General features: G+C 53.6%; 1 protein-coding gene across 1 annotated transcript in view; it reads left to right on the top strand.

Annotated features, from left to right (window-relative positions):
* IQCA1L (IQ motif containing with AAA domain 1 like) overlaps positions 1–22,630 on the top strand; it is a 58,168-nt gene that overhangs the window by 13,679 nt on the left and 21,859 nt on the right. The window contains exons 4-6 of the mRNA XM_034763848.1: positions 3,188–3,307; positions 5,392–5,580; positions 16,431–16,502. Of these exons, the coding sequence (XP_034619739.1) occupies positions 3,188–3,307; positions 5,392–5,580; positions 16,431–16,502 (381 nt within the window). The remainder of the gene's footprint in view (positions 1–3,187; positions 3,308–5,391; positions 5,581–16,430; positions 16,503–22,630) is intronic.

Here is a 22,630-nt window from a genome sequence, read left to right as displayed (position 1 = left end):
GCACACAGCAATCTAGCGTGCTTGGCAAGCTGCAATGTTCCCTCTGATTTTCCTCATACATGTGACACATCACCTCCGTATTGGTGCGCATAACAAAATTCATGTGGCGGGGGTGGTGCTGAGGGGTTTAGAGTCGGGGGGGCTCAGGGCTGGGGCAGAGGGTTGGAGTGCAGGGGGTGAGGATTCCGGCTGGGGGTGCGGGTGCCAACTTTTTTCTGCGCTGGTGGGTGCTCGCGCCTCCGCCCCTCCCTGCCCCTATTGGACCCCTCCCCAAATCCCTGCTCCAGCCCCACCTCCTCCCCCAAGTGTGCCACGTTCCCTCTCCTCCCCCCTACCTCTCAGGCTTGCCACGCGAAACAGTTGTTTCGTCACACAAGTGCTGGGAGGCAGGGTGGGGAAGCAGGACACAGCGGCATGCTCAGGGGAGGAGGCAGAGCGGAGGCGGAGGTGAGCTGGGGCGGGGCGGGGAGCTGCCAGTGAGTGCAGAGCACCCCCCAATTTTTCCCTGTGGGCCGCCAGCCCTGGAACCCACGGAGTCGGTGCCTATGGACTGGGGCTGGGGATGAGGGGCTCAGGGCTGGGGCAGAGTGTCAGGGTGTGGGGGATGAGGGCTCTGGCTGTGGGTGTGGGCTCTGGGGTGGGGCTGGAGATGAAGAGTTTGGGGTACAGGAGGGTGCTCTGAGGCTATGGTGGGGAGAGAGGACTCCCCCCCCCCCAGCTCTCTCTCCCCGCAACAGCACCTGGGCTAGAGGGGGTAGAGGCGCCTCTTCCCACCGTGGCAGCTCTAGGGCTGGGGCTGCAGAATAGGCGCCTCTCCCCCGTCTGCAGCAGGTCTGGGGCTGGGTTGGGGGCTGGGTGCCTCTCCCCCCTGTGCACAGCAGGTCTGGGGCTGGGTTGGGGGCTGGGGGATGGGTGCCTCTCCCCCCTGTGCACAGCAGGTCTGGGGCTGGGTTGGGGGCTGGGCGTCTCTCCCCCGTGCACAGCAGGTCTGGGGCTGGGTTGGGGGCTGGGGGAGAGGCGCCTCTCCTCACCGTGACAGGTCTGGGGCTGGGTTGGGGACGGGGGACGGGTGCCTCTCCCCCCCATGCACAGCAGGTCTAGGGCTGGGTTGGGGGCTGGGGGAGAGGCGCCTCTCCTCACCGTGGCAGGTCCGGGGCTGGGTTGGGGACGGGTGCCTCTCCCTCCCGTGCACAGCAGGTCTTGGGGCTGGGTTGGGGGCTGGGGGGACGGGTGCCTCTCCCCCCCAGTGCACAGCAGGTCCGGGGCTGGGTTGGGGCCGGGGGCCGGATGCCTCTCCCCTGTCCGCAGCAGGTCCGGGGCTGGGTTGGGGATGGGGGATGGGTGCCTCTCCCCTGTCTGCAGCAAGTCCGGGGCTGGGTTGGGGACCGGGGACGGGTGCCTCTCCCCCCACCCCCCCCGTGCACAGCAGGTCCGGGGCTGGGTTGGGGGCTGCGGGAGAGGCGCCTCTCCTCACCGTGGCAGGTTTGGGGCTTGGGGAGAGGCCTCTCTCCCTGCTGCAGCCCTGAGCGCCTGCATGGTGCTTAATAGGCTGCTGCGCGCCCGTGCAGCTTACAGGGAACTTAGAAGTTTGGTCCATTCAAACAAAATCCATTTTAATATAATCAAACACAAAGTTATTAATCAAGGAACGCAGGTTGTCACAGAGCCACAGGTTCAGTGCTCTGCAGCAGTCTCTGGGAGGACCCCTTCAGGGAGCCAGACCCCCTTAGGGTCACAGTCTTTCAGTAGGGCAAGCCACATAGCTTCACTGCCTCCTGGGACTGAACCTCGGAGCCTTCAGCACCCCTGCGCCACGCCGTGAGCTCCCTTCAGTGAGTCCACCTGAGATGGGCACCTGCGGGAGACTTGTACCCCCAAAGGGAGCCATGCACCCCCACCTTCTTAGTCTGCAGGGACTCTCAGCTGCGGTGTAAAACCAGGAGGGTTTATTAGATGTCTGGAACACAGTGTAGAAAACCCTTAGTTAACCTAGAGAACAGAAAGTACAGTCCATCTGGGTCAGTCCTAGAGCCCTCTAACCCCTCTTTAGTCCCAGTCCAGGAGCATCTGCCTCCTTCCAGCAGCCTGCGCTTAACAACCTCTCCTGGCCCCTCCTTTGTCCTTGTTCCTGGTAAACATTGTCACCTGGCCTTCTTCTTAGCCCTTTGTTCTCCAGCTGGTGACACCCCGCTGGCTTCCTAAGGAAGGTGGGCCATCTACGGTGGTGGTTAGGTGCCAAATGTCTGGGCAATTGGAGTGGCCATTATCTTTTCAGACTCTCCATGGGCTATCTCAGCCATTAGCGATGATCTTCAAAAAATCAAGGAAGACAGGAGAGATTCCAGAGGACTGGAAAAGGGCAAATCTAGTGCCAATCTATAAAAAGGGAAATAAGGACAACCTGGGGTATTATAGACCAGTCAGCTTAACTTCTGTACCCGGAAAGATAATGGAGCAAATAATTAAGCAATCAATTTGCAGACATGGGGGTCCCTTTCTTGCTTCCCAGGTTTGGGGGGCAGCTCCAGGGGCACCTTTGGGTGCGGGAGGGGGAGGAGTGGGGTACAGCCTGTTCCTGTTGCTCACAGGAGGGGAAGAGAAAGCAGAGTTGCACTGAGATGTTGGGCTCTTTGCTCCCCTTTGCCCCACAAGACCAGCGAGGGGAGGGGAGAGCAGGGCTGAGTGGTGTGAAGAGGCTGGAGCTTCTTGCATCATAGCAACCCCATTACTGGTAATAACACTGCGCCGGTGGCAATAGGGGGTTTGTGAAGGCAGCGTCAGGAGCAGTGGCATAGCCAGGATAGGACACTTGGGTGGGCAATGACAGGGGTTGGGGGGGGCAGGAGGAATCAGGGCTGCTTCCCCCCACCCTCTCCAGCTGGCCTTGGGGGCGATGGACATGCTGGCCAGGGACCCCCTGCGGCCCAGGTGCGCATCTGGGAAGCAGGGTCAGGGCGCAGAGGCTTGCCTGGGTGGGTGGAGTGGGGCAAGTGCTGGGGCCGGAGCGGAGCTGGGGCTGTGGGGGTGGGTCTGGATGCTAAGTGGGTGAGCCGTGGCCTACCCATGGTTACGCCCCTGGTCAGGAGAGGGAGCTCCTAGTGGGGGGCTGGGTGCGAAGGCTGGGGTGGAGGGCCCTGAAGCCAGGGCTGATGGCACTAATGGGGAGGCTCCTGTGCTCTCTCCCCAGGCTGACATGGAGGTGCCCATCCCCAAGTACTTTGTGAACCAGAGAGCCAAGGCCCTGAAGGAGCGTCAGCAGGTGCTGTCTGAGATCCTGGCCCGGGTGGAGCCTAGCATGCCCAGTGGGGTGAGTGCCTGCCCTGCGGCTGCCTGTAACAGGTATGCTAGCCCACCGGCTGCCTCTTTCTCTGACAAGAGGACTCCCACCTGAAGTACAGGGCTGCACGAGGGGCTGGGGGTGCAGGGCTGTGCTAGGCCCCAGAGGATGGGTGGGGGTGGCAAATTAGAGGATTGGGCAGAAAAAAACCTGATGAGGTTCAACAAGGACAAGTGCAGAGTCCTGCACTTAGGACGGAAGAATCCCATGCACTGCTACAGACTAGGGACCGAATGGCTAGGTAGCAGTTCTGCTGAAAAGGACCTAGGGGTCACAGTGGACGAGAAGCTGGATATGAGTCAACAGTGTGCTCTTGTTGCCAAGAAGGCTAACGGCATTTTGGGCTGTATAAGTAGGGGCATTGCCAGCAGATCGAGGAACGTGATCGTTCCCCTTTATTCGACATTGGTGAGGCCTCATCTGGAATACTGTGTCCAGTTTTGGGCCCCACACTACAAGAAGGATGTGGAAAAATTGGAAAGAGTCCAGCGGAGGGCAACAAAAATGATTAGGGGTCTGGAGCACATGACTTATGAGGAGAGGCTGAGAGAACTGGGATTGTTTAGTCTCCAGAAGAGAAGAATGAGGGGGGATTTGATAGCAGCCTTCAACTACCTGAAGGGGGGTTCCAAAGAGGATGGAGCTTGGCTGTTCTCAGTGGTGGCAGATGACAGAACAAGGAGCAATGGTCTCAAGTTGCAGTGGGGGAGGTCCAGGTTGGATATCAGGAAAAACTATTTCACTAGGAGGGTGGTGAAACACTGGAATGCGTTACCTAGGGAGGTGGTGGAGTCTCCTTCCTTGGAGGTTTTTAAGGCCCGGCTTGACAAAGCCTTGGCTGGGATGATTTAGCTGGGAATTGGTCCTGCTTTGAGCAGGGGGTTGGACTAGATGACCTCTTGAGGTCCCTTCCAACTCTGATATTCTATGATTCTATGATTCTATGTGGCACTGTAGTGGGAGGGGTGGGGAGAGTTCAGGAGAGTGTGCAGGACAGTAACAGGTAAGGGGGGGGGGTCTGTACCAGAGCCTGGGGTGGTGCAAGGGAGGAGGGGGAGTGAGGATGCTCTAGGGCCTGTGGAGGGAGATGCAGGAGTGGGGGCAGGGCTGTATCGGAGCCCATGGGAGAGTGCAGGGCAGAAAGGAGGGGTGGGTCTATATCAGGCCTGCAGGGTGGGCGGGAGGTTTGTGAGGCTGGGTGTGCTCCCAGGGGGGAGCAGGGCAGGAAGTGGGGGCTCTACTAGGGCCTGTTAGGGATATGGAGCCGTACCAGGGACTATGGGCTCCTGTCACCGGTGTTTCCCATGTATGAGGTGTCTGGGTCTGGCCCTGAATCGGTTTGACAGAGAACTGTGGGCAAGCCTGGGGAGAGTGCAGCAGGCTGTTGTCCCTGGCACCTGGCTGGGGCTGGCCATGGGGCGTGCGGGCTCTGTTCTCCCTGGCACCTGGCTGGGGCTGGCCATGGGGCATGCGGGCTCTGTTCTCCCTGGTACCCTGTCTGGGGCTGGCCATGGGGCGTGCAGGCTCTGTTCTCCCTGGCACCCTGTCTGGGGCTGGCTATGGGGTGTGCAGGCTCTGTTCTCCCTGGTACCTGGCTGGGGCTGGCTATGGGGCGTACGGGCTCCGTTCTCTCTGGTGCCCTATCTGGGGCTGGCCATGTGGCGTGTGGGCTCTGTTCTCCCTGGCACCCTGTCTGGGGCTGGCCATGGAGCGTGCAGGCTCTGTTCTCCCTGGTACCTGGCTGGGGCTGGCTATGGGGCGTACGGGCTCCGTTCTCTCTGGTGCCCTGGCTGGGGCTGGCCATGTGGCGTGCGGGCTCTGTTCTCCCTGGCACCCTGGCTGGGGTTGGCCCTGGGACGTGCAGGCTCTGTTCTCCCTAGTGCCCTGTCTGGGGTTGGCCATGGGACGTGCAGGCTCTGTTCTCCCTGGCACCCTGTCTGGGGTTGGCCATGGGACGTGCAGGCTTTGTTTTTTCTGGTGCCCCATGGCTGGGGTTGGCATGGGATGGATCGGGGCACAGATTCCCTAACCCTCTTTGTGCCCTGCTCCTGCAGCCGTCCCGGCCTGCCATGCTGCGTGACGAAGCCGTGCAGCTGGTGCAGATGGCAGAGCGGATGCGCCAGGGCCGCCTTCGTTCCAAGTTCATGTGGGAGATCCGGCGGGACGAAGAGCGAGAGAGGCGGGCCCGGGAGACTGGGGCCAAGGAGCTTGACCGTGAGCAGGCTGCCATCTGCATCCAGAAGGTAAGGGGGACATGCCAGCCCAGAGTGTGGGGTTGCCAGGCGTCCGTTTTTTTACCGGAATGCCTGGTTGTAAAGGGACCCTGGCGGTTCCGGTCGGCACTGTCAACCGGGCTGTTAAAGTCCGGTCGGCGGCGCAGCGGGCACTCAGGGCTAAGGCAGGCTCCCTTCCTGCTCTAGCTCTGTGTGGCTCCCGGAAGCGGCCGCTAGGTCCTTGCGTCCCCTAGGCGCATGGGCAGCCAGGGATGCTCCATATGCTGTCCCAGCCCTGAGTGCCGGCTCCACAGCTCCCATTGGCTGGGAGCCATGACCAGTGGGAGCTCAGGAGCGGTGCCTGCGGGCACGAGGGCAGTGCACAAAGCCTCCCTGGCCACAGATGCGCCTAGGGGCTGCAGGGACCTGGCGGCCGCTTCCTGGGAGCTGTGGTAAGTGCTGTCGGACCCTGCACTCCAACCCCCTGCCCCAGCCCAGAGTCCCCTTCCACACCCAAACTCCCTCCCGGAGCCCTCACCCTGCGCCCTGAACCCCTCATTTCTGGCCCCAGCCAGAACCTGCACCACCAGCCCAGAGTCCATACCCCCTGGCACCTCACCCCCCTGCCCTAGCCCGGAGCCTCTCCCACACTCCAAACCCCTCATCCCCAGCCCCACCCCAGAGCCTACAACCCCAACCAGAGCCCTCACCCCCCTGCACCCTAACCCTCTGCCTCAGCCTGCTGAAAGTGAGTGAGTGTGGGGAAGAGAGAGGGGGAATGGAGTGAGCATGGGCGGGGCTTCAGATAAGGGGTGTGGCCTCAGGGCAGGGGCGGGGCAGAGGTGTTCAGTTGTGTGCAATTAGAAAGTTGGCAACCCTACCAGAGCATGGAGGTGGAGGGAACAGGAGACCCAGCAAACAGGTGGCTGCTGGGTACCTGGGGTGCCAGAGGTCAGATCTGAGCAGTGCTCCCCACTGCCTTGTGATTCCCATTTCTTCCTTCTGGGATCCCGCCATACTCCCTGCTTTCAGTCCCAGGGCTGAGAACATGGCCCCGGGGGAATCTCTCATGGCTGCAGTTCTGCCTCTGCCCTGGAGGTGGCATTCTTGGACTGCCTGAGAACACAGTACGGAGCGTTGCCAGTCCAGTGCAGAGCACTGTATTGCCAGCTGCCCAACGCGGAGCAGTCTTCTTGGTCCCACCCTCCATGCCCTGGCTCTCCCAGCAGTCACAGCTTGGCCCCTGGGCCTTGTCGGTTGCCTCTCCTTGGGCTGCTTGCAGGCAGCCTGAGGGCTGGATCCAATCAGGGTGCAGCTGCCCCCGGCAGCACAGCCCATAGATGTGTCCCGCTCTGGCATGCAGCCCTGTGCTGAGCTGGGCGGGGTGGTCATGCTGCACAGCATTCTAGGCCAGTGGTGCCCTGGCCAGGCCGCTGGGTGTGGCTTTCACGCTGCAATGTGGGGGGTGAGGGGGCCTTGGTGCCCTGGGAGCAGCAGTGCTGGGGGCTCTGTGTTTGAGTCCCCAGTCCGTGCCTTGTGCCTATTCTTCCAGGGGTCAGGAGGCACGAGCAGCCAGTTCTGGCTGTGTGGGGAGCTTGCCACAGTGAACACAGGGCTGAGAGCAGGGAGCGGCGTCACGTCAGAGGCTCTACTCCTTCCTCTCCTCCCACCTCACTGCCCAGAGGTGTGGCCCCCCCCCCCCCCCCGTCTACCACCCTGTGCTCATAGCAATCACTGCTACCTGTGCTTGCTGGGCAAAGCTGGAGTTACGGGCCAGCTGCCCCGAGTCACCAAGCAGCCAATTCCTCCCACATAGTCCGAATCAAGTCTAAAACGGCTGTTCGCCTGGTTACTTCCTCCACTTTCTGAAACAAAATGTTGTCCCCAGTGTGTTCCAAGAACTTACTGGACATTCTGCATTTCGCTGTATTACTTTTCCAACAGGTAGTTTAAGTTCCCCATTACTACCAGGTCTTTGGTTTGGGATATTTCTGTTGTTTATTCTAGAAATGCCTCATCTACCTCCTCGTACAGATTTGCTATTCTACAGTAGATCCCTACCATGATATCACCCCTATTTTTCCCCCCCTTTTATCTTCACCCAGCAACTTTCAGCTGGTCTGCCTCTCACCTCCTTCTGGACCTCAGAACAAGTGTATATATTCTTAATATATAATTCAACACCACTTCCCTTTTTTTCCCTGACTGGCATTCCTGAACAAGCAATACCCCTCTATACCAATATTCCAGTCATGAGATTTATCCCACCAAGTCTCTGTCATGCCAATTAAGTCACAATTTAGCTTGTGTACTTGCTTATTCCCCATACTCCTTGCATTTGCATATAAACATCTAAAATATTGAGCTGTCTCCCGCACTGATTTCCCTCTTGTTCTCCTATGATCCTATTGTAATTTTCCATGATCCCCACCAACATCTACCCTCTGTTAAGGTTGCCCTTTTCTATGTTTACCTTTGGGCTTTTACCACCTGCCCCCTTTGAAACTAGTTTAAAGCCCTCCTCACTAGGTTGGCAAAGAAAAGCTTGGAAAAAGACAGAGAGATACAGAGGCAACTCATGGACGTGATCCTGAGCCAGACTGTCCTCCTGCAAAACATGCTCCCACGAGGCCAGCAGGCCCTGCAGGCCCATAATTTGGGATCCAGTCATGTTCTTGAGCCCCTGGATAATGCTGGCTACTGAGACCAGCAACAACTACTAACCTCTGTATCTCTGCAACGCAGTTCCCAGGACTCCCATTCACCTCTCAGATCCAACCTCTGGGCACTAAGAACACTTGCACCTGGGAGTCCAGCTGTATTGAGCCTGCAACACCTGACCTCCTGTATAACACAGACCAGAGAACTACCCCACAATAATGCCTAGAGCAGATCATTTAGAAACACATCCAATATCCGTGATGGAGGATCCACTACGACCCTTGGTAAATTGTCCCAATGGTTAATTATCCTCACTGTAAAAAACATACACCTTCTTTCCAGTCTGAATTTGTCTGACTTCAACGTTCAGCCATTGGATCATGTTAGACCAGTGGTTCTCACACTTCTGTACCAGCGACCCCTTTCACACAGCAAGCCTCTGAGTGCGACCCCCCCTTATAAATTAAACACACTTTTAAATATATTTAACACCATTATAAATGCTGAAAACAAAGCAGGGTTTGGGGTGGAGGTTGACAGCTCGCGATCCCCCTGTAAGAACCACATGACCCCCTGAGGGGTCCCAACCCCCAGTTTGAGAACCCCGGGTTAGACTTTTCTCTGCTAGATTGAACAGCCCATTACTAAATATTTGTTCCCCGTGTAGATACTTTTAACTGTAGTCAAGTCACCCCTTAGTCTTCTCTTTGCTAAACTAAATAGATTGAGCTCTGTGAGGCTGTCACTAGAGCTACTAGTGGAACGGACAGTGTGTTAGCAGCATTGTAGACGTGCGGGACTCACCCCTGCGACGCCTCCTGCTGGTGATTTCCAGGAATTAGCTCATTCCAGCTCCGGAGCGCCCTTTGCAGGCCGGTGATCCGCCTGTCCTCTGGCCCCCGTGTCCCGCCCTGGACCCTGGTGCCCTTTTACCTGGGGTGTTGCCCCCTGGCAGAAACCCCTCAGTCTTAGGGTCTCCCCTCCCCAGGGAACCCCCACCCACTATCCCCACCTCACCTCAGTATAAGGCTACTGCCAATCATCATCTAGCCCCACGCCCTGGGGCAGACTGCAGTATCAGACTACTCATCACTGGCAAGGAGGGTTTGGACCTGCTGCCTTGGCCTACCCCTGGGCTGCCCTCTGCAACCCCGAGTACCTGTTGGCCTTTATGCTAGGCCGCAGCCTGGGGCTTTCCAGGCTGGAGCTCCCCAGCTCCTCTGCCTTTCCCCAGCCCTGCTCCACTCAGGTACCCTGTCTCTAGCTCCCTGCAGCCAGGCCCTTTTCTCTCTGAATGCAGAGAGAGACTGTGTCCTGGCTCCCAGCCTTTATAGGGCCAGCTGGGCCCTGATTGGGGTGTGGCCCAGCTGCGGCTGTTTCCCCAATCAGCCCAGGTCTTTCTTTCATAGCCAGCCAGCCCTCTTCCAGGGCTGGTTCCAACCCTGTCAGGGCTGGAGCGGGTCACCACCCCGCTACAAGCATATGATGAGATTATATAATCTGTTTTTTCTCCAGATACAGAACAGAACATGGGCAGTGGGTGGACACCCCCTTCAGGGAGTCTATCCTCCCCGGCCTGCCCCTTCTGCACAAGACCCCATCCCCCGTGGCTGGAGCCTTGAGCCCTCCCCACCCCACTTCCTGTGGCCGGAGAAGCTCCAGCCAGAGAATGGGAAAGGTGGGTGTGCCTCCCCCAGCCACCCAGTGGAAGAACACTGCGCTTTTTATATGTGCCATGCAGGTTCCCGGGCTACTCAGTTTCCCGGGCTCATCAGTAATCTCTGTCGAATCCAGGTTGATACTGATGAACCTGGGAAGCTGAATAGCAGATACCACCTCCTCAGCTGTCCCGGAACCTGCCTGGTGCATAATAATAAGTAAAAACTGCAATCCAGGGTCCCGTGGCAGCAGCTCTGCCAGTGAAGGCTTAGCCTTCTTTGGCCTATTAGACCCGTTGTCTATGGAAGATAAATATTTATTGAACATTTCTGCCTTTTCCGCATTATTATTGGTAGCTCTACCATTTCCATCTAGTAATAGACCAATACCATTGTCAGGGTTCTCCTTGTTTCCTAATATATTTTAAAAACTCCCTCTTACTGCCTTAACTCTTCCAGCCATAGAGTTCGCTTTGTGTCCCTTTGCTTCCCTTATCAATTTTCTACAATTCCTAACTTCTTATTTATATTCATTACTATCAACTTCCCCTCTCTTCCATTTGTTAGATTTTATTTTTTTACAGCTGCCTTCACTTCCCTTCTAAATCAGGGAGGGTTTTTTTTAACCAGCTTGGCCTTCTTCCTCAATTGTGGGTTTGTGGCTTTTTGGGCATCTAGTAAAGTGTTGTTACATGATTCCCAAATTATAATTCACATTTTTTCTGATTTAATTCTTCCTCACAGCTGATTTAGAATCATAGAAGATTAGGGTTGGAAGAGACCTCAGGAGGTCATCTAGTCCAACCCCCAGCTCAAAGCAGGACCAATCCCAACTAAATCATCCCAGCCAGGGCTTTGTCAAGCCGGGCCTTAAAAACCTCTAAGGATGGAGATTCCACCACCTCCCTAGGTAACCCATTCCAGTGCTTCACCACCCTCCTAGTGAAATAGTTTTTCCCTAATATCCAACCTAGACCTCTCGCACGGCAACTTGAGACCATTACTCCTTGTTCTGTCATCTGGTACCACTGAGAATAGCTGAGCTCCATCCTCTTCGGAATCCCCCTTCAGGTAGTTGAAGGCTGCTATCAAATCCCCCCTCGCTCTTTTCTTCTGCAGACTAAACAAGCCCAGTTCCCTCAGCCTCCCTCATAAGTCATGTGCCCCAGCCCCTAATCATTTTCGTTGCCCTCCACTGGACTCTCTCCAATTTGTCCAAATCCTTTCTGTAGTGGGGGGACCAAAACTGGATGCAGTACTCCAGATGTGGCCTCACCAGTGCCAAATAGAGGGGAATGATCACTTCCCTCGATCTGCTGGCAATGCTCCTACTAATGCAGCCCAATATGCCGTTAACCTTCTTGACAACAAGGGCACACTGCTGATTCATATCCAGCTTCTCATCCATTGTAATCCCCAGGTCTTTTTCTGTAGAACTGCCGCTTAGCCAGTTGGTCCCCAGCCCGTAGCAGCTTTGTGCAACTGGCCCTATTAAAGCACCACTATATAGGTTACTGATCTGGACTTTATTCTGCAAGGCAAATTACCAATGTGATCTAATCATGATCACTTGTAACTATGTTATCATTAATTTTCAGTTGTGTGATCAGTTCCTCTTTATCTGTTAGGACAAGGTGTAATAAAGAAATCCCTTGTGTTGACTGCAACACTTTTTGCTTTAGGAAATTGTCATCTACAATGCTTAGAAATTCCAAGGATATTTTAGTACTGCCAGCATGAGACCTCCAGTGTATTTCACTCAAATTGAAGTCTCCCATGATCATGCAGCTTTCCCCCCTACATATTATAGATACCTGTGTAAGGGACCATTCTTCATGTTTCCTCGTGTGATACTGTGATCTGATACCCCATCCTGGGCTTTATTTTAGAACACTGATCCATAAGCTCTTTCTTTTCGTTCATTTTCATTGATTCGGAAACAGGGAATGCTATTTTTGACATAGAGCTCATTTCCCCGACCTTTTGCCCACTCGATCTTTCCTAAATAGGTTATAACCATTGATTTTTAACATTCCAATTGTGCGACTCATCCCACCGGTTTCAGCAATACCAGGTAGATCAAACTTACGCTCACAGATGAGCAATTTCAATTCCTCGTTTGTTACCCAGACTCCTAGCATTGGTGTAGAGGCAATTCAGTAATTTCCTCTCTTTGTGTCCTTTGGCTCCTTGATTAGTTTTGTTCTCAACATCTCGATTTTGTGCTGTGTGCTCAGATTGTCCCTCTTTTTACCCTCCCTTTTTGCTATTAATTTAACCTGCTCCTGACTACTCTAGTGAGCCTGTCTCCAAGGAGGTTGGACCCCTTCTACTGAGATGGAGGCCATCTGAACTATATAGTCCCCTCTTCCCGTGGGAGATGAACCAATGTTCCACAAAACCAAAATCCTCCACCCTTCACCACTTACTTAACCTGTGGTTTACTACCGGAATCTTCTGCCTTCTGCCTTCCTTCACTTGTGGGACAGGAAGGATTTCAGAGAAGATCACTTGGACATTTTTCTTCAGCACGCTTCTGAGTTCCCTCAACTCATTTGCTATCTGCGAGATATCCTGCGATGCAGTGTCATTAGTGCTGATATGAACCATCACCAATGGATCCTTGCTGTCGACTTAAGAAGCCTGTCCAATCTTAGAGTAACGTCTCGTGTCTTGGTGCCGGGAAGGCAGCATGCTGTCCTATTGTCTGCCTGTGCCTTGCAGAATGTTCTTTTGGTTCTTCCGAGTACTGAATCTCGAACAAGGATTGTCTGTCTTCCTTGGATAGTTGGAGAACCCTTTGCAGGCAAGCTTCATTTTCTTACCGGTTGGGCTGAGCTGCCATCCATATGTGTGTCCCATATTCCCTTGAACCTGCTGGATATTGAGAGGTATCTTCCAATGTTTCCACGTTGCAGACTTGGTATTGATTTGAAACTTCTAGCCCTATGGAATTCCTCCTGGTCCTCTGCTCTCTGGTGGCCACATCCTCCTTTGTCTCCAGCTGCTGTGACCTCCTGCCTCTGTGGATTATGAACCACCAGGCCTCTTCTCTGACTTCCAGATCTTCGGTGGCCAGATCCATTCTTCCTTGAACTTGGGGTACGAACCTGGCTCTACAGGAACTCCTCAGCTTCTCTGAGTCTCAGTAGCATCCCAACTTGCCCTGCCAATCCAAGAATCTTTTCTGTGAGTACAGCCACTTCATGAAACCCTTTCTGCCTTCAGGCAGGAAAGAGAACATGGCAAATCTGGTGCAGGTCACTGCCAGTGTTCCATCGCTGGTCATCTTGGTATCACGCATAACGCTGCAGCTGGAAGGAAAGCCTCTCCAAACTCTCTCTGAAACTTCCCTGTTCATTGCCTCTGTTTGCAGCTCTCAAGCTCACCTAGCAAGTGACAGAGGCAAGAGCCAGATGGAGGGGACATACTGGCCTGTAACTCCCCCGCTCCCATTTTGTTGTGCACGGAAGATTGTTATTATTGCACCCATCATGGATCATCATTTCATTTAACACAGAGAATCCTCTCAATAAAGCTGAAATAATGAATCGGGTTTTACAAAAGCACACATGGAACTCTGAACTTCAGCCACCCCTGCATGATACCTCAGTGCTCTCGCTGTCCGTGTCCCCGCCCACGGGCTAACGTGTTCAGGCATGGAGCTCAAAATATGAACCATAGGCATCTCTGCCAGCATTCCCACAGGTGTTTGTGTTCTCTGTGTGCTGCCTTGCTCGCAAGTCTCACACCTCAGCCTCCCACCCATCAGCCAGGCTTCCCCCTTTGCTCTCACAAATATTGTGCAACCTAGTCCATAAAAAGCACCATCTCCGGCCAAATGCACACTTGAGTACCATTCTGCAACCCCTCAGGCGATAGTGAAATTATACCTTCCTTCTGTTCACATGCCCTGTGTATGACTTCATTAGCGAGGGCATTAGGGGATAAGCTGGGTCTCCCAGAATACCCGGCCCAACCTCCACACCATTAATACCCATGGAGTTCCTGGGGGCAAACAGTTCTTTCTCCACTAATTTAACTAGTATTGCAGTCCAAAAGATCCTAGCATTGTGGACCCTCCTGCATTTAGGTCTGTAAACCTGCCACGGTTGGTCCACTAGTCCTCAGAGCATAGTGGAGAAATAACTGCTTTTTGTTTTTAAATTCTCTGCCCTGGTGGGGGTGATAGTTACATGGGTTCCATCTGTAACACTTCTGGCAGGTGGAGTTGGCTGCGATAAGGGCAGGGTTCAATATCTAGGGGTTCCTCTTAACAATACAAAGCATAACCAGCTCGAGCCCCCACCCAATCATCTGGGAAAATTTAGCACCACCCCTGGGTGCCTCTAATGGCAATAGTGGCCCCCTTGTGAGTACTGAGGCTGCATCTAGCAGAAGAACATTTCTATTAAGAGGAAAAAGGGGACACTGCATTAATTTGGGGAAACACCATAACCACGATTCAAAAACATGTGACCATACGAGAACACCCACCCATAGTACATTGGGCAGGGTCCTTTGCCTCAGTTTCCCAATTTGCAGTGTGAAAGTCCAACAAAAGTGGACTGCCGTACGTTCACACAATGCAAACCGGAAATGGAGCAGGGTTTTTGAGTGCAGGCCATTATTGCAGCTTGTGTACTGAGAGTTTCCTGATGCGCATCAAACGTTTCCGATTCAATCCCCTGTGTAGACACACCCTGAGACAGATTTACAGAAACTCAGGAACGCAGGCCAGACGGTGCCACAGAAATGGGCTCTGATGCAGGCTTTGCTTTACCATTCTAACCGGGTCTCTCCAGTACAGGTCTGTCGCATCTTATGCGCATTTAACATGCGCAATTTCAGCTTTCAGCGGTCGGCAAAAACAAACAAAAAAACCACAAAAAAGAGAAAAATAACAATTTTAATACTGTACCTGTAGTGCGGGCGATTCCGCCTGCCATTGAACTCAATGTAATTTTGACTATAGGCGGTTTTCGCTTTACGTGCGAACCCCGCATAAGATGAGACTCACCTGTATGTATTGCAGCAATAAATGCTACTTTGTTTAGGAAAGACTTGTACTACATCACTGCAAATGTTTACTGAAGATGTAAAAGTCTATCAAAAGGAGTTTGAACTCAGTTAGACTTGTGTTGAGAGCACAGGAAGAGAACCAGGACAGCTGACGCCAACAGGCCCCGTCTCAGAGTTGAGGGGGCTCCAGGGCTCACCCTGGTAAAAAGCTACACCATGGGGCTGGCTTACAAGAGGGGTACTCCAAGACAGGCTTTTAAAAGCCAGGTACAGCTGTGACGGTGCTGCCCGTGGGAGCCAGCTGAGGTCACTCAATCAGGGTGAACTGCAAACAGAACGGGGCAGACAAACCCCAAACGCTGGTGGATATTCCAATACTTAGATTTACCAACCAGCACAAAACAACTTCTGTGTTACCTCACTGGTTACTCAGAAGTCCAAAAAACACAGTTCCCTTAAAGTGCCCGGCCTCATGCCTCCGTCCAGACACACCTGTCAGATATGATGATGATTACTGAAAATCTTATCATATAAAAGAAAAGGTTCTTTCAATCCCAAAGGATCAGCCACACACCCAGGTCCAATTATAACTTAGATCTGACCCAAAATACACACTATAGCCAATTCTTATTCACTAAACTAAAATTTATTATAAAAGAAAAGAGAGTGTTGGTTAAAAGATCAATATACATACAGACTTGAATTCAATTCTTGAGGTTCAGATACATATGAGAGATGAGTTTGTAGTTGCCAAAAGTTCTTTTAGAAATAGTCCACAAGTTATAGTCCAATGTCCATGTTCAGAGTGACTCCAGTCAGTGACGGAGGATCTCAGTTCTTATGGCTTAAGGTTTCCCCCACTTGAAACCCAAAGCAGATCTGAGATGAAGCAGGATCGTGTCCCAGGGTTCTTATACATTGCCAGCAGCCTTTCGGCCTGAGAAAACAATAGGTTTAACTTTCCTTCTTCTAAACATCCTGGCAATTTGCATAGTGTAATTTATCCATTAAACAGTTCAGATACAGGTTACCACAACCTTCAAAGAGACATAGAGACAATAATACTATTTCACTCAAGTGTCTTCCTAAATGTTAATATTCCTTTTTTGATCTTTGAATCAAAGCTATAGTAATAGACAAAACTTGTTTGCTTACATCACAAGACCTGAGCAAACATCTACCCTTCGATCTCTAACAATGCAGACTTGCATTTCAAAGCTCTATTCATTTACAGATCTTCCTAACCAGTCTCTAAAGTTCGGCCATAGGTCAGGACAGTCTGTGAGTTAATTAACTCTTTCTGGCCCTGTCACCTTTCAATGAGATATTATATTACACTCATAATGTCACAATAGCACACACCAGTAAAGCCGTGACAGGGTGTCTGAGTTGCACCCACAGAGCGTGTCGCTTCCAGGACGAGGGCCTTGTGCAGGGAGGTGCCTTGCCCCATGGATCCAGGTGGGGGTTGGCAGCACGGTGAAGGGGGAATGGCTCTGTGCCCTGGTTCTCACATCCTTGTGTTCCTTCTCCCCGCAGGTCTGGAAAGGCTGCCTTCAACGCAGATGCACCAAGCTGGAGAGACAGAGGGAGATGGCCTTTATCGGGATGGTTAGTCCCTCCCTAGCTCTGAATGCGTGCCCCCCCCCGCCCAGTCTTGACACATGGCCCTGGTTGTATTGCCCCTGTGTCCCCTGCCCCTCCCGCAACCTCAACACGTGTCCCCAGGCTCCAGCCGCTTTGCCCATATGCCTCCCATTCCCAGCCCTGACACATGGCCCTGGCTGCATTGTCCATGTGTCCCTCCCCACTCAACCCCAGTCTCAACGTGTGCTCTCCCCACCCAGTGGCATTGCCCCGAGTACTCTCTCCCCACCCTCAATATAAGCCCCACCCCTCATATTCATTAGGTCATTTATTGTACCCACGAACAATACACATTACTCTGGCCCAGGATGCAGCTGACTCTGGGCAGGAGCAGGCTCAGTTCTAGAGACGTCTCTGAGGTTGGTGTCATGGCTCTGGGTATGCTGAGAAGGGGGCAGACACAGGGTGCTGCAGCAGCTGCTCCTGATCTATACTTCATAGTTTGCAAGGCCATTGTGGGATGGTTATGACCATCTAGTCTGACCTGGGCCAGAGACCCGCCCCACAATAATTCCTAGAGCAGAGCTGTCAGAAACACACGCATCGGGATTTAAAGCTGGTCAGTGATGAGGAAGCCGCCATGACCCTTGGGAGATGGATCCAATCTGCCAGCTCCTCACTGTCAAAAGTTGACACCTTATTTCCAGTCTGAATTTGTTTAACTTCAGCTTCCACCTTTTGGGTCCCACCGCACCCTCCCTTTGTGGGAATGCTGCGGGATGGAGTTGGGATAGTCCATGGCTGGCCTCCAGTGGCTGTGTGGTCTCACTCTCTCTCTCTGGGCATAGGCGCCAACTTTTCCCAGCGCCGGTGGGTGCTCGCCCGTGGCCCTGCCCCCGGTCCTGCCCTGACTCCACCCCTGCCCCGCCCCCCTCCTGGCCCTGCCCCGCCCCCATTCCAACCCCTTCCCCAAAGTCCATGCCCCAACTCCGCCCCCTCCCTGCCCCTATTGGACTCCTTCCCCAAATCCCCGCCCCGACCCCGCCTCTTCCCAGAGCAGCTGTTTGGCGGCGGCAAGTGCTGGGGGAGAAGCAGGGATGCGGCGCGCGCAGGGGAGGAGGCGGTGGCAGAGCACTGGTGAACTGGGGCGGGGAGGGGAGCTGCTGGTGGGTGCAGACCACCCACCAATTTTTCCCCATGGGTGCTCCAGCCCCGGAGCACCCACGGAGTCGGCGCCTGTGCTCTGGGTACATTGCTGGTGGGGATAGGCCAGAGCTGCTGTCAGCGCGGCCCCACTCTGTGTCCCTCTCGCTGTGCTGGGTCTCAAGGAGGCGGTGCTGCCAGGGCCGCTGCTCTAGTGCATCATTAGAAACCGTTCCACATGGCGCAGGCAGGAGCAGTAAGGCACTTGCAGGGAAATGAGCTGGTGATGGATGGCTTCGGCACAGGGAAAGCCATTAGGGTGAAATATGAACCCCCTAATGAAGTGCAGCCGCGGCTCCACTGCCTGCGGTGAGAGAGACGGAGTGACTTCCACAGACTCCTACTGCTCATCCCAGGGTCAGGCGGGGTAGGGGGAGCGCTGTCGGGGTGACCTGCACCCTGCACGCCGCGGCTTCGCCAGTCCTGCCTGGGACAGGCTGCTGCCCCCAAACACTAGGGACCCTGACCTCCAGGACCTCCTGGTTCCTGGGATGTCTGCAGGGGGCAGCTTCATTTCAGACAAGCAAATGTCAATCCAGGCCTAACAGACGCTGACCCTAATGTCTGCTGTGATCTGGGGTCCCCTGCCCCCACCCCATCATGATGGCACTGGGATGGACCCCAGTGTCTGAGGGCTTATGGCATCTCTTCTCCCCTTCGCCCATTCAGGGCAGGTCCAGCAGGACTGGGACGGACCTCAGTGTCTGAGCGGTTATGGGATCTCTTCTCCCCTTCTTCCATTCAGGGCATGTCCATGAGGACTGGAACAGACCCCAGTGTCTGAGGGCTTATGGGATCTCTTTTCCCCTCCCGCCATTCAGGGCAGGTCCATCAGGACTGGGACAGACCCCAGTGTCTGAGGGCTTATGGCATCTCTTCTCCCCTTCCCCCATTCAGGGCAGGTCCAGCAGGACTGGGATGAACCTCAGTGTCTGAGCGGTTATGAGATCTCTTCTCCCCTTCTTCCATTCAGGGCATGTCCATGAGGACTGCTACAGACCCCAAATGTCTGAGGGCTTATGGGATCTCTTCTCCCCTTCCTCCATTCAGGGCAGGTCCATGAGCACTGGGATGGACCCCAGTTTCTGAGGGCTTATGGGATCTCTTTATCACCCCCGTGTGGCACCCAGATGCACCCTGGTGTCTAAGTGGATAGGGGAAACCCCTCTGCCCCACCCAGGCCGTCAATACCGGGATGGACCTGAATGTTTGAGGGGATGTGGGATCCTTAGAGCCCCTCTGTGTCTGGGTGCTGCCCCAGGCAGGCATGCCCTGACTACTGCACACCCTCCTTGCCCCCGTTCCTCCCCTCTCTGCACGTCCTGCCTGGGCGAGGTTGGGGAGCAGCCTCATGGTGTAAGAATCGTCCCCCCCCAATTTGCGCTGCAGGATTGTTACTGTCCCAAGGCTCCGACACAGCATAGTAATGTTTGCTCCAAACAAACTTCAGATAAGGTCCCATTGGCAGCCTAACCTTTCTCCACTGGGCCGGATTCTGCTCTCCCTGAGGCTGGTTTTACATTGGTGTTACACCAGTGGGCCGGGTCCTGTGCTATGTCTCCTGACAGGCACAGCTCAGGGGGAGATGGAGCAAAGGCGGGTTTACACCACATCTAGGCTCTGCTGCTGCAGTGGCTGAATCAGATCCCGTGTGAGGGAGCGAGCAGCCCCAGACTCTGCTCCGCTTTATGGCAGCCTCCCCATAGATGTCAGCCCCGAAGCCCCACAGCACTGAACGCTCTGACCAGGCCTCTCCCTGGCCTGCCCCTACAGTGGGGCCTGCAGGAGTGGGGACAGAATAAGACCATGCTTGCTCTGGCCCTGGGAAATTCTCATCTGACCGAACTACAGCCCCATCGTGGCCCTGATACACTGCCAGAGCGACGTATGGAGTCAGAGTAGGGGCCTGAGGCCATCCCATTGGCCCTAGCTGGATTACTCCTGCTTAGCACTTGAGAAAAGAACCAGGCCCAGTTAGCCTGGTTTAAGTGATTTTGTTTTAAGGATAGCGGTTCCCTAAATCCACTGAGCATCTTCTCTGACATCCTGCATAGCCCAGGGCAAAGAATCTCACCCGGGTGATGCACCTTTCTATGGGCCAGACAGCAGAGAGCTCCACTCCGTGCAAAGCAAAAAGCAGCTAAAGCCAGATGGAAAAACTTTTGCTCCCTACCAACAAACACATATTGGGGCAGTTCTGTGGCACTGCAGGGGTTAGTGTCACTGGGTGGAGGAGAGATGGGTTGAGAAGAAGCCACAAGTTTACGTAGAGCTGCGATGCCACTAGGCATTGCTCCACCACACAGCCCATCCCAGGGCAGGAAGGGAGACCCTGTCCTGGGGCTGTGGCTACGCCACGACACCAAGGAGTGTGGCTTCTGATGACAGCACTTATTTAGTTTGCTCTGCCAACAGTGTGTCATTGTATTGAAGTAATTGATCACTGCTCAGAACAATCAAAGTGCCCTTGTTTCACACTGGTGCCCTCTCTTCCCCCTTCCAAGCCCCACATGCAGGCCAAGCCCTGGCACTATGCCCAAGCCTCATATAAATGCCGATGCCCTCCCAAACCCTTGGTGCTCTCCCCCAGCCCCCTTTTCTATGCTGAGCTCTGCATGGCACAGAAGACCCAGCCCCGGGGAAGGGGGCAAAGCTGACCTTACCCCCCACTTTGACGTTCTGCCAGCGCTAGGCTCAGCACGGCCCAGGTGTCAGTGGAACTACTCCAGGCTGTCTTCCCACCAGCCCAGGATGGCCATGGTGCTCTGTGCTGGGGAGGCTTCCCCATAAGAACGGCCATGCTGGTCAGACCAATGGTCCATCCAGCCCAGTATCTTGTCTTCTGACAGTGGCCAGGGCCAGGTGCTTCAGAGAGAATGACCAGGAAAAGGCAATTATCAAGTGATCCGTCCCTTGTCCAGTCCCAGCATCTGGCAGTCAAGAGGCTTAGGGAAACCCAGAGCATGGGGTTGCGTCCCTGACCATCTTAGCTAATAACCATTCATGGACCTATCTGCCATGAGTTTATCTAATTCTTTTCTGAATCCCGTTATACTTTTGGCCTTCACAACATCCCCTGACAATGATTTCCACAGGTTGACTGTGTGTTGTGTGAAGAAGTCCTTTTGTTTATTTTAAACCTGCTGCCTATTAATTTCATTTGGTGACCCCTAGTTCGTGTGTTATGAGAAGAAATAACACTTCCTTATTTACTTTCTCCACAGCAGTCATGATTTTATAGGCCTCTATCATATCCCCCCTGTGACGAAGTGGGACTGTTCTTAATGTTTCCTCTGAATACTGTGTGGGTGCCTCAGTTTCCCCTATGCATTTCTTAAGTCTCTAGGTGGTGGGGAAAGGCCAGTGTGCATAAATCACTGACACTCTGTCTCCCTGGCAACAAATGGCCAGGGCCCCTTTCCCCCCCCTCCCCCCCAAGGAAATAGCTAAAGGTGAACAAAGAGATCAGGTGACCTCCTGGCCCAGGAAAAAGACAAAGCGGAGCGAAGGAGGGGCTGGAGGGGGTTTCAGAGTTGGAGCTACCTGAGGACTAGGAGTGAGGGCAGACGTGGGTGTCTGGCTCTCTGAACCCCATAATGGACCCGGCCGAGGGGTCCCGTTTGCCGCTGTACCTACAAGCTCTGTTTTAGACCGTGTTCCTGTCATCTAATAAACCTCTGTTTTACTGGCTAGCTGAGAGTCACGTCTGACTGCAAAGTGGGGGTGCGTGCAGGACCTCTGGCTTCCCCAGGACCCCGCCTGGGCGGACTCGCTGTGGGAAGCGCACGGAGAGGCATATGCTGAATGCTCCAAGGTCAGACCCAGGAGGTGAAGCCGTGTGAGCTTCTTGCCCTGAAGACAGTCTGCTCCAAGGGAGAGGAGGCTCCCCAAAGTCCTGACTGGCTTTGTGGGGAGCAGTTCCAGAGCATCGCCCGGGGACTCTGGGACACCCCCTTAGGCATCTCTTTTCCAAGCTGAAGAGTTCCAGTCTTATTAAGCGACAAAGAGTCCTGTGGCACCTTATAGACTAACAGACGTATTGGAGCATAAGCTTTCGTGGGTGAATACCCACTTTGTCATGCATCTGATGAAGTGGGTATTCACCCACGAAAGCTTATGCTCCAATACGTCTGTTAGTCTATAAGGTGCCACAGGACTCTTTGTCGCTTTTTACAGATCCAGAATAACACAGCTACTCCTCTGATGCCAGTCTTATTAATCTCTCCTCATACGGAAGCCGTTCCATACTCCTAATCATTTTTGTTTCCCTTTTCTGAACCTTTTCCAATTCCAATATATCATTTTTTTAAGATGGGGTGACCACATCCGCATGCAGTATTCAAGATGTGGGCATACCATGGATTTATATAGAGGCAATATGATATTTTCTGTCTTATTATCTATCCCTTTCCTAATGATTCCCAACATTCTGTTCACATTTTTGACTGCTGCTACACATGGAGTGGATATTTTCAGAGAACTATCCACAATGACTCCAAGATCTCTTTCTTGAGTGGTAACAGCTAATTTAGACCCCATTATTTTATATGTATAGTTGGGATTATGTTTTCCAATGTGCATTACTTTGCATTTATCAACATGGACTTTCATCTGCCATTTTGTTGCCCAGTCACCCAGTTTTGTGAGATCCCTTTGAAATTCTTCACAATCAGCTTTTAACTTAACTATCTTGAGTAATTGTGTAGCATCTGCAAATTTTGCCACCTGATTGTTCACCCCATTTTCCAGATCATTTATGAATATGTTGAAAAGTACTAGTCCCAGTACAGACCCCTGTGGGGTCCCTGCTATTTACCTCTCTCCATTCTGAAAACTGACCATTTATTCCTACCCTGTCTTTCCTGTCTTTTAACCAGTTATTGATCCATGAGAGGACCTTCCCTCTTATCCCATGACAGCTTACTTTGCTCAAGAGCCTTTGGTGAGGC

Source organism: Trachemys scripta, chromosome 2 (assembly GCF_013100865.1).
Source record: "Trachemys scripta elegans isolate TJP31775 chromosome 2, CAS_Tse_1.0, whole genome shotgun sequence".
NCBI lineage: Eukaryota > Metazoa > Chordata > Testudines > Emydidae > Trachemys > Trachemys scripta.
Note: the sequence above shows the minus strand (reverse complement) of the source record. Positions and strands in the feature narration are given on the sequence as shown.